The sequence below is a fragment of the Carassius gibelio genome, chromosome A11, assembly GCF_023724105.1.
Source record: "Carassius gibelio isolate Cgi1373 ecotype wild population from Czech Republic chromosome A11, carGib1.2-hapl.c, whole genome shotgun sequence".
NCBI lineage: Eukaryota > Metazoa > Chordata > Actinopteri > Cypriniformes > Cyprinidae > Carassius > Carassius gibelio.
In genome coordinates this window covers 15,698,066-15,712,423 of record NC_068381.1, presented here as the reverse complement: position 1 = coordinate 15,712,423, position 14,358 = coordinate 15,698,066, and the positions used below count along the sequence as shown (strand labels likewise).

The window sequence follows — 14,358 nt, the reverse complement described above, 5'->3', positions numbered from 1 at the left end:
CCAATTCTGAAACCGGCACACCCCTAATATATGGCAGAAAAACAAAATGGCGCAATTAGTTTTTCCAGTATCGTGCAGCAGTTTCTGTTCAGCAAATCTGTCTGAATCCTGATTGTTTATATAGTTTAAAAGATACCATGGATTTTGTTCTATTCACTTTCATAAATTAACCCGTTACATGAAAGTTTGTAGTAAACTTGGTTAACTTTATGGAACTTGCAGATGCATTATTCTTTAGCAAGTGTGTTATGTTTCACATCTGTATGTTGACGTAGGAAAGATTTATAATTTTTTCTTTGTAGATATAAAGAAACATACATCAGATGAGAACCCAGATAAAGTGACCCTGGAAAAGGCTATTGAGTCTCTCAAGGAAGTGATGACGTAAGTTCTGTGGTTAACCCCTATTTTTTTCAAATAAACTAGTAATGCAATGAAATTTTGGCATTCTAAAATATTCAGCAAAAATTTATTTTCAGTGTCTGTCAGCCGAAACTGCTGAGTGCTGAAATAATTCACTAAAATGGTAACTTTTAGCCAAAGATTTCTTAACTGTTCTTTCTCTCTCTCTCTGTCTTAATTTTCACAGCCACATTAATGAGGATAAAAGGAAAACAGAGGGACAGAAGCAGATTTTTGATGTTGTTTATGAAGTGGACGGCTGTCCTGTGAGTAATTTTTCACTTTTCTGGAAACGTCTCACATTTGCACACATCTCAGTTGAGTTCAAAGAAATAGTTCCCCCACAATTCTGTCATTTACTTGCCTTCATATAAATAGTGCTATATTCCAAGTCTTTGAGATCGCAATGGAAAATCGTCACCCTCTGTCGCAGCTCTCAAATAACTTCCCACATTTTCTACGTTCCAACCAAAAGAACTGAAGTTACCATATTGTGACCAATGGGATTTTTTCTCGCCCTTTTGAAATAAGAGTATGATGTAAGCATACTTCAACATTCACCGAGCAAATCTCCCCTGCCAGTCCACACAGACCGTGAAAGCTAAGCTGTGAAAACGGGTCGTTCTGAAATAATCACGGTCAGAACCTTGACACATGACTGTCCGTTTACACCCCAACGACGATTTATTATTCATCAGTTTTGAAACCGAGGATAGCTAGTCATAGCAGAGGACATTGACATACAGATGTTAGAAGTGCATTACTAATTTAAAGCTATAGGAGCAGAAACGGGCAGAAGTGTTCTTGAGAAACTTTTCTGTTTGGTGCTAGAAACTTTGACTAACATTCTAAGTGGACTTCAAGAACTAAATAAAATGCTAACAAATGTGTAGAATATGGCTATTTTAACAGGAAAAGATAAAGTGACACTGGATTGTGCTGGCTGCTGTTCCAACCCTCTACATTGCGAGTAAATCACTCACATATGCGACTAAATCTTCATTCTGGCGACTAAATGTCTAATATTAGCCAATGGCTAATAAATTCTCAGATTTTACTTGCCAGTTTGTGAGTTGGAGGCTAAGTATAAGTTTAGCACAGATATACCGTAATTCTTAAAATAAAAACCGGTAGTCAAATAAGCGCCGGGCCTCTTATAGTGGCCGGGGGCGTGGTCAACACGTACAAATAAAGGCCTTTCTTAAATAAAGGCTGAGGGAAAATTTGTGCAGAAGAGCCAGATAACGAACATACACGCACACTGCCGCAGCGTTTCTCGTTCTCGAGTCAAGAACCAGTTGCATCGGTTTTCGGATCACCAGTACACTGAACCGAGAATCGTTTCTGTCGGACGCGTCCGATTCAAGAACAGAGGAGCTGATGATACTGCGCATGCGTGATTCAGCGTGAAGCAGACCGACACAGAGCGCGTCTGAACCGAACTGATTCTTTTGGAGATTGATTCTGAACTGATTCTGTGCTAATGTTATGATCTCTGTCCACTGGAACGCTATCGCTTTTAATTTAAAATGGGTTATTTAAAACAATTACTTATAAAACAGATGGAATTAGAAATTAAGGGCCTGCCTTTAATAAAATCTGTTACCTTCTGCAGTTCAGGTAAATGAAGGGCCCGGCTTTTATTTGCAGATTTACGGTATTTTCACTCGCGAACACTATGACCGAGGGCTTCAGAGTTTCACTCTCCGTCAAGTGATCTGTGATATTTCTCAGTTCATCTCAATGGATACGCAGCGCACCTGTATATGATGTACCGTAAACTCTATAGTGAAGGCGCCCAAATCGCAGTCACTTTCTCTCACACACGCAGAGAGAGAGAGAGAGAGAGAGAGAGAGAGAGAATTGCTACATTTAAACAATATTCTTTATTGTATTTTCCTGTCAAAATAACGGCATTCCTATGGAAGTCTTCAGCTTTTAAGAACAGCTGGGTTTTCTGATATTGGGTGGAGTTAATGCGCAAATGGCAATCTCATTGGCTGGCGCTCACCTATTATCATCCCTGTTTTGATTTCAGCAAATCAGTTTAAGTGAACACGCAAAACCTGTTTAATATTAATGAATCCAGCAGCTCATTAATCCTTAGTATGCTTAGTGTATTTTCTAGTTCTTATTATTAGAATTTGTATCATTATTATCCTATCGGTATTTTTAGTTTTTTCCCAAGTTTTTTTTTTTTTTTGTCTGAAAAATTTAATGAAATTTACAAACATGGTTATCAAATTTACTTCTAATTACTTAAGTTATATTAAATAAAACTTGGTTATTATAAAGCTTGACTGAATGATTTTAAAAGCTTACTGGTGTTAAAAGTGTATAAAAAAAAAAAAAAAACTGCGCCATTTTACAAATCAGTCTGGCGAATAAACTAAAATATTTACTAGCCAATGGCGATTCAATTGCCAAGGTGTCCGTAGAGGGTTGTGTTCCTCATCTCCCTGGGTTGAGAGATGTAGTCAAGCTGTCTGAAACTTTCTCTCAATTTTGTACGGATGAGAGCGAGTCCGCTCATGTTTTCTCCTGTCATACTCGCCCCAGAACAGCTGCGACAGACACGGGGCTGCCAAACCAATGATTGCCCGCAGATTGGAGTGCTTTTCTTGGATCAGTTTGGCTTTTGTAGTTCATGGGATCAGAAGCAGCATGGACGCGACAGAGTCTGATCCAGAAACAGCATTCTGAGGAATCTGCAGGAAATGCTGCATGTTTATCTGGCTCTGTGAGCGGTTGAGCAAAATTCTGCACATCAGTAACTTGCAAATGTTTTGCAAATTGGAAAATGTTGTTGGTATGTTTGTGTGCGCCTGCAGGCCAATCTGTTGTCGTCCCATCGGAGTCTGGTTCACAGGGTGGAGACCATCGCTCTGGGAGACAAACCCTGTGATCGGGGAGAACATGTCACACTCTTCCTGTTTAACGACTGTTTGGAGGTAAAGCTCTGTCTTTCCATGTCACTGCACCATTACTGCTCTTCTCGTTGTGTTGATGGAAATACTACAGATGGCAGATCCCTCCACCCACCACTTTACTTCATAATGCAAATGTTCCCTCAGGTTCCCCAAACAGTGGCAATATATGAAAGACGTTAATCTCTGGTCATGCTTATGGTTTTAGATGAATGAAAGCCTTATGTTGTCAAGCTGCTAGCTAGTTTCTCAATATTGTTATTATCACACCCACACTGCATTTGAATATACTGTTTAATTGATTTCTTCTAACTAAATGTCAAGTATCAGATTGTCTGCGCGTTAGAGCAGTCCACAGTTAGTCTGTAGATCCATTAAGTGACATTTTTATTGTTTTTGTGTCTATGTATCTCAAGCTTTCCAGTCGTTTTCAATTTACATTTTTATTAAATATTCAAAAACATTAAAATGTAATTAATAGTGACAGCAATTTGAATACACCTCCTCTAGGACAATCATGTTCTGCTCAATAAAAAAAAAAAAAAAACTTTTTATTCAAAATTCTCTAGGTTGCGGAATTAGCCTGAAAGGCTGCTGAAGGAAAATTTAGATGCATGTATTTAATAAATCTATGAGCATTTTTGAATATCACTTTTCTGAGAGACTATCAAATGCATTTAAACAAGTTTGCTTAATTTTAGGGCGTTTTCTACGTTTTCTTGAACATTTTTGTCATGGACTTGAGTGGACATCTCTTTTTGGTCTTTCCTCACCTCTGTCTTTTCGGTTTAACCATCAGCTTATCCATACATTTTTGTTTTCTTCTCCAAATTGTCAGTAACCACAAAATTGTTTTAGTTCACACGTAAGCGATACCACTAAAGAGAATAAAAAAGTGAACAGCATATTTTTCGGACTACAAATCGCACCTAAGTATAAGTCGCATCAGTCCAAAAATACGTCATGACGAGGAAAAAAAACAAATAAGTCGCAATGGACTATAAGTCGATTTTATTTAGACCCAAGAACCAAGAGAAAACATTACCGTCTACAGCCGCGACTGTAATGTTTTCTCTTGTTTCATTTTGATAAGTCGCACCTGACTATAAGTCGCAGGACCAGCCAACCTATGAAAAAAAGTGTGACTTATAGTCCGGAAAATACGGTAACTTATTCGTGTGCAATCTGTGCTGGCAGACTCTACTCTCTGGCCTGTTTCTCCAATTGGTGTGGGGATGCGTTTAAGCACTGTGGAGGGATTTCTGTTGTGCTGGTGCATGGCTCTGGTCCTCTTCGCCCAATACTGGCTCTGGCCTGGTAATGAGAGCAGGGAGAAGGGAAGACTCTTGAGTGATCAATTATTCATTTTAGGATGTCCTCTGTATGTGTATCTGTCACCCCAAACTGAATTACACATTTGGGCTCCATTAAAGCACCAAAAGGAATCCCAACCAATGTTCCCTCTTAACTTTTTAACTTTTCTCTATTGGCTGGACATCTCATTTCTGCAGATTGCCAGGAAGAGACACAAGGTCATTACCACTTTCCGGAGTCCATTGGGTCAGACGCGGCCCCCCGCCCAGCTCAAACACATAGCCCTGATGCCTCTGTCCCAGATCAGAAGAGTCCTTGACATCCAAGACACCGAAGGTGAGGGGACCACATGGCATTCTGCATCCCTCCAAGTGCACTCTTGCATATTTTATTTTCCTGTGCTCTGAATTAGTACCCTGGAGAGGGAGGTGAAGTCTGGTTAGGTGTAAAGCATGTCACTTCACTATAGAACTGGCCAGGATAAAGTGCAAGAAATTACAATAAGCAGATAAACATCAAATCTTCATTTTTGGGTGAACTATCTCATACTTCACATGTAACTCAATAAATATAACTATAAAAATAAAATAATTATTAATATTGATAATAGTATTATTGCATTTAATTCGTTTTTTTTTTTATTAAACAAAACAATCAGTGTGATAATACGATTGTATTTTAAAATTAAGTATAAATTAAAAATACTGTTATTTTTTTGTACAGTACTAAAGAATACAATGCTTATATATATATAATAATATTATTATTATTATTATATTTTTTATTATTATTATTATTATTATTTTTAGTTTTAAGAATTATCATCATTTTTAAACCTAATATCAGTAAGCTTTTATTTTGCTGGGCTGCCGATAAGTATGTGTGCTGCCAGTTGAAGCGTGTCACTGCATGAAATCTCAGTTTTGCGTTTTGCTCTGAAGCCGTCAGTGCACAGCCAAGAATTATGCTTTCAGTTTGAGGGAAAATCTTATAGAGTATTACAGTTTACTGAAATCTTATACAGTAAAACAGTGAGGCATTAACAACTGTCAACAATATTGGTATGCAAATGAGCAGTCTGAACATATTTACACATCACCTTTTCCTTTTTTTTTTTTTTTTTTTTGGTCTTGCATGCACACCTGCATACCACTTCATGTGCACCCCTGTGTGTTTCTGTATAAATTTACATTTACAGTGCATTGTAAGAATTGTGTTTTTGTTTAAATGGCTTCATTATGACATCATTTTACAAATATAGCACCTTACCTTTTTAACAAACACGAAAATGACCATTTTAAAATTACTATTTCAAAGAAAATTGAGTGAGGATGTTAACAAATCACTGAATAAGAAATGAATCCGACTTACTGGGTCCATCAGCATTTTTGCTATTGTTTTAAGCAGACATGCTGTTTAAAAGTCAATTTTAGCACATTCATGCCAAACAAGGAAATGGAAGAATCACAAAACGAATCCGATTCCATGGTCTTTAGGAGATTCAATGGCTATATACAAAGCCGAATAAAATCTTTGCAATATTCACAGCATTGTTTTATATTGCCAGCAGAATCATTTAGAATGTATTGTGAATATTTAATATATCACCCAGCCCTACTTTACTGGATTTTGCTGAGCTTAAGACACAGGAAGGCAATCATTTCACACCATAATAGCACATTATTGATGAAGATCACATTCTGAAGCCTGGAAATTTGACTGAGATTCAGATCTGTGCTTCCACAAGAGCAGCTCCTTGTACTGGAACCTATTTCATGTTTCAAATCAACTAATTTCCCTCTAGTGCACTTGTGGTGATCCCATCAAATCTCAATGAATAAAATGAACTCCTGCCCCACATGATTTGTGAACTGAATATTGTTTCACTTGGAAAGACAACACATTAAAGACAACGAGTGAATGTTGTTTTATGTTGACTTCAGTGACACTAACCAGTCAACATTTGTAAAAAATAAAAAGTTTTCTCACATGTATTTGTGTTTCTCTCTCTCTCTCAGAGTGTCAGAACGCCTTCGCCCTGGTGGTACGTCCTCCTACAGAACAGGAGAACCTGTTATTCAGTTTCCAGCTGACGGCCGAAGACACCCTCAAATCCACCTGGCTCAAAACACTCTGTCGTCAAGTGGCCAACACGATTTGCCGAGCTGATGCGGTGAGCAGACACACACACACACACACACACACACACACACAAAACAAGGCCACTTCATCCTCAGATCATCCCCTCAGGTCTGGAACAGAACTCAATTATATATTTTATTAGCTCTGCTTTCTTTTTATTGTGGCTATAAATTAGGAGGTTTGTGCGGGCCTTTTGGTGTCTGCTAATCCTATTAGATGCTCCTGTGTGGTTAAACAGAAAGGCAAATTAATGTAATTAAGAGTGGAATTGTACTTGAACTTTACACTTCAGACGTAGACGTCTTTATCTTCATGCTGCAGAACCACAAGTCCTGCCCAGGCCTTCCAAAATGGGGCATGTAATTGACACGGGCAGACAGATGCATGTATTTCCCTTTATAATTAAACATCCAGACCAAACCCTGCGGCTAAATGAGTTTCTGCCTGGCCTGCAGTTCCTCTCACGACCGTGAGGTGGCCACCTATCCACACGTCACCAGCATGAAATACAGCCACTTTCCTTCTCTGCTCCTGTGAATATCAAGAAGCCCCAGCTGTTTGGAAGGCTGAACAGTGACGCTTCTCTTTGCATTTTGACAGGCCAGCAGTATCGCTGTGTATCTATTTAATTTTGCATGTCTTAAACAGGAAGATCTCATCCAGAGCACCGATCCTGACTCCGTCCAAGTAAACACAAAGGACATGGACAGCACGCTCAGCCGAGCATCCAGGGCCATTAAAAAAACGTCAAAGAAGGTACAGAGAGGAAATTGAAACAATTGAAAATGACACGATGCGCATGCAGATTTAGTCATGATGTCAAAGTTCATGAGGCTTTTTTTTAAAGTAACTGGTTTTAGTAAAAGGCTGATTGTGCATTGTTTGTGTTTTAGGTCACGAGAGCTTTTTCTTTCACTAAAACCCCCAAGCGTGTGCTCCAGAGGGCATTTATGGCCAACGGTACCCCAGATGAGAGGAGTCCTGGCCCGGATGCCGATCACATGGGCCGAATGTCCAGCAGCTCCACACTAGCTGTGAGTCAACACACACACATTTTCTTCTTTTCCACACAGTCTGTCTATTTATTCTCACAAATCTACTGATCTAACCTAAGAATGAAAGATGCACACCTGTTGACGATGCATGAATAATACACTCACCTTTACGTAAGCCTATTCACAATGTTAGAAAACATGCACCACCACCAATGATGCATTTATGTGCTCCTTCAAGGACTAGAATAAATATATAAGGATGAAGCAAAAGAATTTGACATCTATTCAAGCAATGTAATTTTTTTTTTCTCTTTTATTTGAGCCTTTTTATCTGTATGTTTCTGCATCCAAGGGCATTTTCAAAGAATTAAAAGAAGTATTATTAATAATAAGGCAAAGAATTGCTTATTTTTTATTATTATTAAACAGTGGTTTACTATGCAAATTAAAATTAAAATTTTCTTAGGGATAAAAATGTACCTCTGCTTAAAAGGTTACAATTAAAAACAGAGCCCAGACTTAAATTGAATTACTGTTTATTTCTAAACATAATCAACACTCAACGTAAAAAAAAACATATATATATATATATATATATATATATATATATATATATATATATATATATATATATATATATATATATATATATATATATATATATATATATATATGCGAACATGTAAATTTCTCTTAATGGCATTTTTAAATGAACTTCTAAATGATAAAAACTGTATTTGTTGAAATGTAATCATTAACACAATGGCTCTCATATCTTTTTCATATCGGATTTATTTAAAGACTAAATAATTAAGACATTGCTAACAGGTAAAATATGAGTATAAAGTGTAGTGTCACAAAAATGCTCTTCTCTAGACTACATTTATAGCACACTAACGAGCTGTGGACACTGAGGACTGCCTGAGGTAAATGAAATGCTACATGAAGTTTTGTTTTCAAGCTGTTTTATTCAAGTGTTTCCGCGGTTGAAACGCTGATTGAGGGATTGTGTGAGGCAAGAGATGGTCATTCATGGTTAATTCATGTTATAACGATAGTGAAGAGGAAGAGATGAATGTGCTGCCGTTTGATCTTAAGCTATTTGTCGCACACATCAAAGAGCGTTAAAACAAAAATTGTTTGAATTTTCTGAAAAAAAAAGGACATAAATTGAGTTTAAACTTTTTTTGTTTCTCATGAAAAATAACTATGTATAACTCGACGCTTCCATTGAAGATTTACTAAAAACAATGCTGTATTTGTTCGGTACACATGCGTACCAAACCGAAAGATACATACCGAAAGTTTCATATATGAATACATGTACTGTTACACCTCTAATATATATATATATATTTCTAATATCTGAATTGGTGCTTAACATTTTTTTTCTTATATTAGGGGTGCACGATAAATAATTTTGTTATTTGTGGATCTGTCCATAGGGAGTGCATTGTTTCCACTGAAAATATTTTCACTTAAATCTTCTCTTTTTAATGTGAATAAGCCTTGAATCCTAAATATTAAACTACAATAACAGGCACCTTTTTTTCATTTCAGAGCACAATGGATTCTTTATTGAACTGTTGAGAATAATTTGGCACATAAATTGTTGAAATATTTCAAACTTGTGTGTCATTTAGTCACATGGCACTTTGTGTAAACAGACATTTACGTACATCCAAGCCTCTCATCCTGTTAAAGTGCACATTTTAATCATTTTCTACAGCTGAACCTTTGCAGTATTACTTGCCAATTCAGTTGGATTGCATTTCCCTATCAGAGGACTTACAGGTTGCCTTGGTCATTCACTGATGCTTTTCTTTCCTTAAGCATCAGGGGTCTTGAGCTCTTTGCTCCATTTGAAAAGGGATATTTTTACCTTTTTCATTAAGGTGATTCATGCACTGCTAAATATTTGAGAAATCCCTACCTTCGTAACGAGATCACGCTCAAATTTTTCATTTCCTCTTTCAATTTTGTGAGTGATTGTGAGGGCGTGCGATGAAGAGGTGGTGCAAGATGAGGTTAATGCACTCTCTCTCTCTGTCTCTTCCCTCCGTGCGAGTATAGATCTCTCGTTCTGCCTCTACGTTCAGTCTGACGGGCTCTATTAAAAACGCTGTGGTTCAGCGGTCAAACTCTCTGGACAATGCCCCGCGACCCAGGGTCCCGGTGTGTGTCCGCACTCCGTGCAGTCCAGAGAGGGCCGATGAACCTTCAGCTCCCAAAAGCCAGCTCAGACCATCCATCCTGTCCCTCCCAGTGGCCCAGCCCATAGCTCAGTGCCGAGAGCTGTTGGCGCCCCCTGAGCCGCAGCACCGGTTTCCTGGGTCCCCGCGGCGGGAGACACTCATGCAGGACTCTTGAATGTGAGCATAGCAGTTCTGCCTCTTTGACTCACTGTGACTTACTAACTCACATCTGGGGACGGTGTTAACACCAACTCACTACCGCACAGATGGGCTATGGTGGCACTCAATTATAGATGATCTGAGGGATAATTCTCTTAAAAATTAAAATGTTCATTTCCTCACTCTCATATCGGCCTCTTTATGACTGACTTTACGTAATTTACTTTTAAGGTTGAGAAATGTATTAGTACTTTTTCAAATGACAAATTAATTTCCATTATAGTAACTTGACTGAAACATTGACACAGTAGCTCAAATCTCATTTGTATGTTTCATACATTTCACTTGCCACGTTGTAAATTACGAATGTGCATCATATGGCCAATGATGGCAGGCCACATCATATCAGTGTCATGTCTTCAGATTTGACTTGTTGCTTTATTTTATTATTATTTGTGTAAAATTATAGCATTTGTTAAAATTATGAATTAACTTATGTATCTTAAGTTTTAATTATAGTATTTGTTTTTTAGTACTTCAACTTAAAAAAAAAAAGTAAAAGAAAAAGAATATATAATAAGTTTGTATCATCTTTTCATCTAATAATTCAATTTTAGTTAATTTCAGCTTTATTTAAATTAATGAAAACCATTTTAAAAAGGCTTAGTTAACAATAAAAGCCCTGGGATTTAAACAGCATAGCAAAACTCTTGAAAATAAATCAAATTTAGTCTGTTTCTTGCTCAGAATTATTACATTAAGATGATTTTAACTCTAGCATAAGAGTGATAAGAAACTGTATTAGAATATTTCCCCATTTCTAATTTATTTCCGTATTCACTTTCATTAGATGAAAAAGTGTGGTTAAAATATCACCATTTGTGTTCAATGTAAGAAAAAAATGTCATGCATACATTAAAAAAAGAATCGAATTTTATTTAATTCAAAAAACTAAATCCAACTTATTCTCATAAAGGTAAGATTTTTATTGAATACACATTTTTAGCTTTGTTCTAACAAAAAGAAATGTGACTTAACAACAGACAGAATTTTCCTTATTTTTGGTGAAGATCCCCTTAAACACAGCCCTCAGATCATTTACACGGGGTGAAATATGACATCTCAGATGCTTTTATAGTTCCATGATTCTCAGTATAATGACGGTTCTTATAATAAAGACATAATTGTTACTGTGGCGATGTGAGTTTTATTTTTTCCATAAATCTCATATTTTTACTGGGAAACTGTTATGAGATCACGTTGGCATGATCTAGTGGCGCGACAGCTGTAAAGTAGCTGATGACCATGATTTAATCTCCTATTTCTAATTTGAGCCCATAAACTATAATCTGTATACTGGAGTGTGTGGGTTTATCACACTTAAGGCAATTCATCAAATGTGTCTCTTTTTTTTTTCTTCTTTGCCATTGGCCACCTTAATTGATCCCGAGGCCTCCAGTGACAGTTCAAGGACACCTTAATTCTTTTTAAGCAATGCTAAATAATAGGATTATTGGTGTGCGTGTTTGAAAGCAGCCTGGTGCTTGTTACATCTGTGAGCACATTGAGAGCAAAACAAAATAAATTGGGTTTGTGGATTGCTAACCTCCTTTTCACCCTCACATCTCTGTTTAAAGGGAAGAATACAGTATTATCCTTTGCATGGAGGTTAATACTCCTTTGGGTAACACTGTCGATTCTGAAGGGTGAACACCTAACAAGGGTCAACCGTGTGCATTCTTACCACAGCAAGCTTATAAAGCCAATATCATTAACACAGATTTCTCTCCTAGCCTTTTCTCACTTCTTTGAATAAACTTGCACAAAAACCAGTGAACCTCAGGCTTCTGCGAGAACCCTTTACGATAAAAAAAAAAAAGGCTAAACCCTGGCTTTTAGTCAAAAGACAGAAAATCTCAACACTATTTAATGATTAGTTCCTACCCTAAATCCATGAAGATGAGCTGTAGTTTTGTAGGCTTCAGGGATGGGCAGCGTGATTCCCAATATAACATGAAGTGTTATTATTTTTAACAAATTTACAGATAAAATATTGGTTAGAAAAGGATTTTGATAATGAAGTCTGGATGCAAATGATTGTGACAGTTAAATATTTATAGTGGACTTGATCGAAATCTAAGAAAAGTAACAGATATTAATGCACTTAACAATGCAGAATGTTAATGCAAATAAATATTTTTAAAAAATGTATATATTTTTTAAGAATCTTAATTATTCCAAAATATTGACAGGTATAAATGTATAATATTTCAGTTTAATGTTTATACCCCAAGTTTTATCTGTAATAGTTTGATTTGTTTGTTGCCAAATTATCTACCAATATAAACCACATAAACTTCAGTCTTATAATCAATATTTTGTAATTCATTCACTTTTTAAAGGACATTTTTCTTTAAAAGACAATTAAAAAACAAAATAAAACTGATTCCATGTGTTTGTAGAAATGTCAACATGACACATTATTATCGAAATCAGTTCTTGTGCAAATACATTCTCAGCTATTTTAGAACTTGTTGGATTCATCTAATCAGAATTTAGGGTTAGATTTATCAGTTTTTATAATGTTAGTTTTGCTGTTTTGAGTCTTTTATTATTATTCATGTTACATAATTGTGACATGGTTAATTTATATGAATAAGATTTTAGATTGCATCTAAGTTTTACATTTAAAGAGAAATAAATTTAAATATTTTACATCTGGAAATTAATGAATTATCTGGATTATCCAATAAAGGCATTATCACTTGGGTATTTGGTGTATAGACTATTTTAATTATTTCATGGTCTAATGATAATGTGGTATAAAATCACTCGTTTTTAATTAATTTTATTTTAGCCTTGATTTTTTGCTCGCACCGCCCACTCCTAGACTCCAGTGTGAATAGTGTGTAAAAAGAGCCCTAAATACATTACAGCTTTAACCAACACTTGCAACACTCTGCATTGAATCTTTAACAAGGTCTTCTGGGTATGAAAATGCACCATAGGGTAACACTTCCACCACGTACAATTGAGCACTCCTGAGTCTTAATCTAATTACAGACTGGAATGGAAATAACCTAGAATAACCCTGAAACTGTCCTTTCATCGCTTTATTGCATTTCTCTCTTCCATTTTCTTTTTTCAGGCTGTTCATTCCCCATCTATGATCAACCTGTCCTCTACCTTTGAGAGGAAGTATCATACCTTCAGCCGCTCCACAACTCACCTGTTCTGAACTTTGTGTCCAGTGTTATTAATTTCCACAGTACTACCACGTCCGCTCGACGCCTCCAGCCCAAGCCCCCCACCTGGGTTTAATTTGCAGCTCCAGAACCCACCAAATGAAGGACGGCTTGTGTTGATGTCAGTGTCTGGGCACATTTAATTAACATCGAAGAGACATTTCTAACTGACGTGTTCTGATTTTTATTAGAGGGGTAGAGTATTTACGCAATTATTAACCACTGAAAGTATTTCTTAATGTTTTGTAAGGCAGGCCATAATCTAAACTAATCTAGTTTTCAGCTTTTATAAAGCTATACACATCTAGCTGTTGCATTTAAGTGGAAATGCACTGGTTTAAACACGGCCTTACATTTGTGTGTACTTTTAGAAGTGATTTTTATTGTTGATTTAGGTGTATTGATTTCTAAAAGTCAAAAGAGAGTTGTTGCAGTCTGCCTGCCATATTTATTCTCCAGAATCACTTCTATAAATAGTTTATGCAATTATTTCATTCTGTTTCTATTTATGTGTAAATATTGCAGTATTTTTCTTTTCCTTTGTGATTGTTATACTAATTATAGTTTGTCTCTACTGCTTGTACCTTTTTGTAGTCGCTGCACTTATGTCAACATGAAAATGTATTCATGTTTGTCTGTAAAAGGGAATCATATGTCTGCCTACTGCAGATTTGTTTGGAGTGGGTGGTTTTATGTTATTGGTTTGACTACGTTTGAAGGTGACTTCATTTATTCTTTATCAATAAAAGAAGCATAAAGCCTTCATCTTGTTCTTGTATGAGGTGAAAATGTAACACTGCAAGCAATTTTTCCATCTTGTGCAGTAAACTAAAGCCAGTGATCGCCACATTCCACTGATGGGAAATCCAGCTGATTTTTCTATCTGTGTGGATAGTAGTGCGCATTATGAAAGCATAGGACATGGGCATAAACTCAGTGAGACAGTGAGAATATGCTAGTCTCGCAAGGATAAAAAAAC

At 36.4% G+C, this 14,358-nt stretch overlaps 1 protein-coding gene across 7 annotated transcripts in view; it reads left to right on the top strand.

Annotated features, from left to right (window-relative positions):
- LOC128022447 (protein ECT2) overlaps window positions 1-14,142 on the top strand; it is a 32,552-nt gene extending 18,410 nt beyond the window's left edge. For 4 of the 7 annotated variants that reach the window (XM_052610044.1, XM_052610041.1, XM_052610042.1 and 1 more), the window contains 9 exons: window positions 303-384; window positions 590-668; window positions 3,234-3,353; window positions 4,841-4,979; window positions 6,662-6,816; window positions 7,434-7,541; window positions 7,679-7,819; window positions 9,854-10,152; window positions 13,283-14,142. In XM_052610044.1, the coding sequence (XP_052466004.1) occupies window positions 303-384; window positions 590-668; window positions 3,234-3,353; window positions 4,841-4,979; window positions 6,662-6,816; window positions 7,434-7,541; window positions 7,679-7,819; window positions 9,854-10,150 (1,121 nt within the window). In that variant the 3' untranslated portion in view covers window positions 10,151-10,152; window positions 13,283-14,142. The remainder of the gene's footprint in view (window positions 1-302; window positions 385-589; window positions 669-3,233; window positions 3,354-4,840; window positions 4,980-6,661; window positions 6,817-7,433; window positions 7,542-7,678; window positions 7,820-9,853; window positions 10,153-13,282) is intronic. The other 3 variants (XM_052610045.1, XM_052610043.1, XM_052610046.1) reach the window with 1 other exon arrangement.
- The last annotated feature ends 216 nt before the right edge of the window (window positions 14,143-14,358 follow it).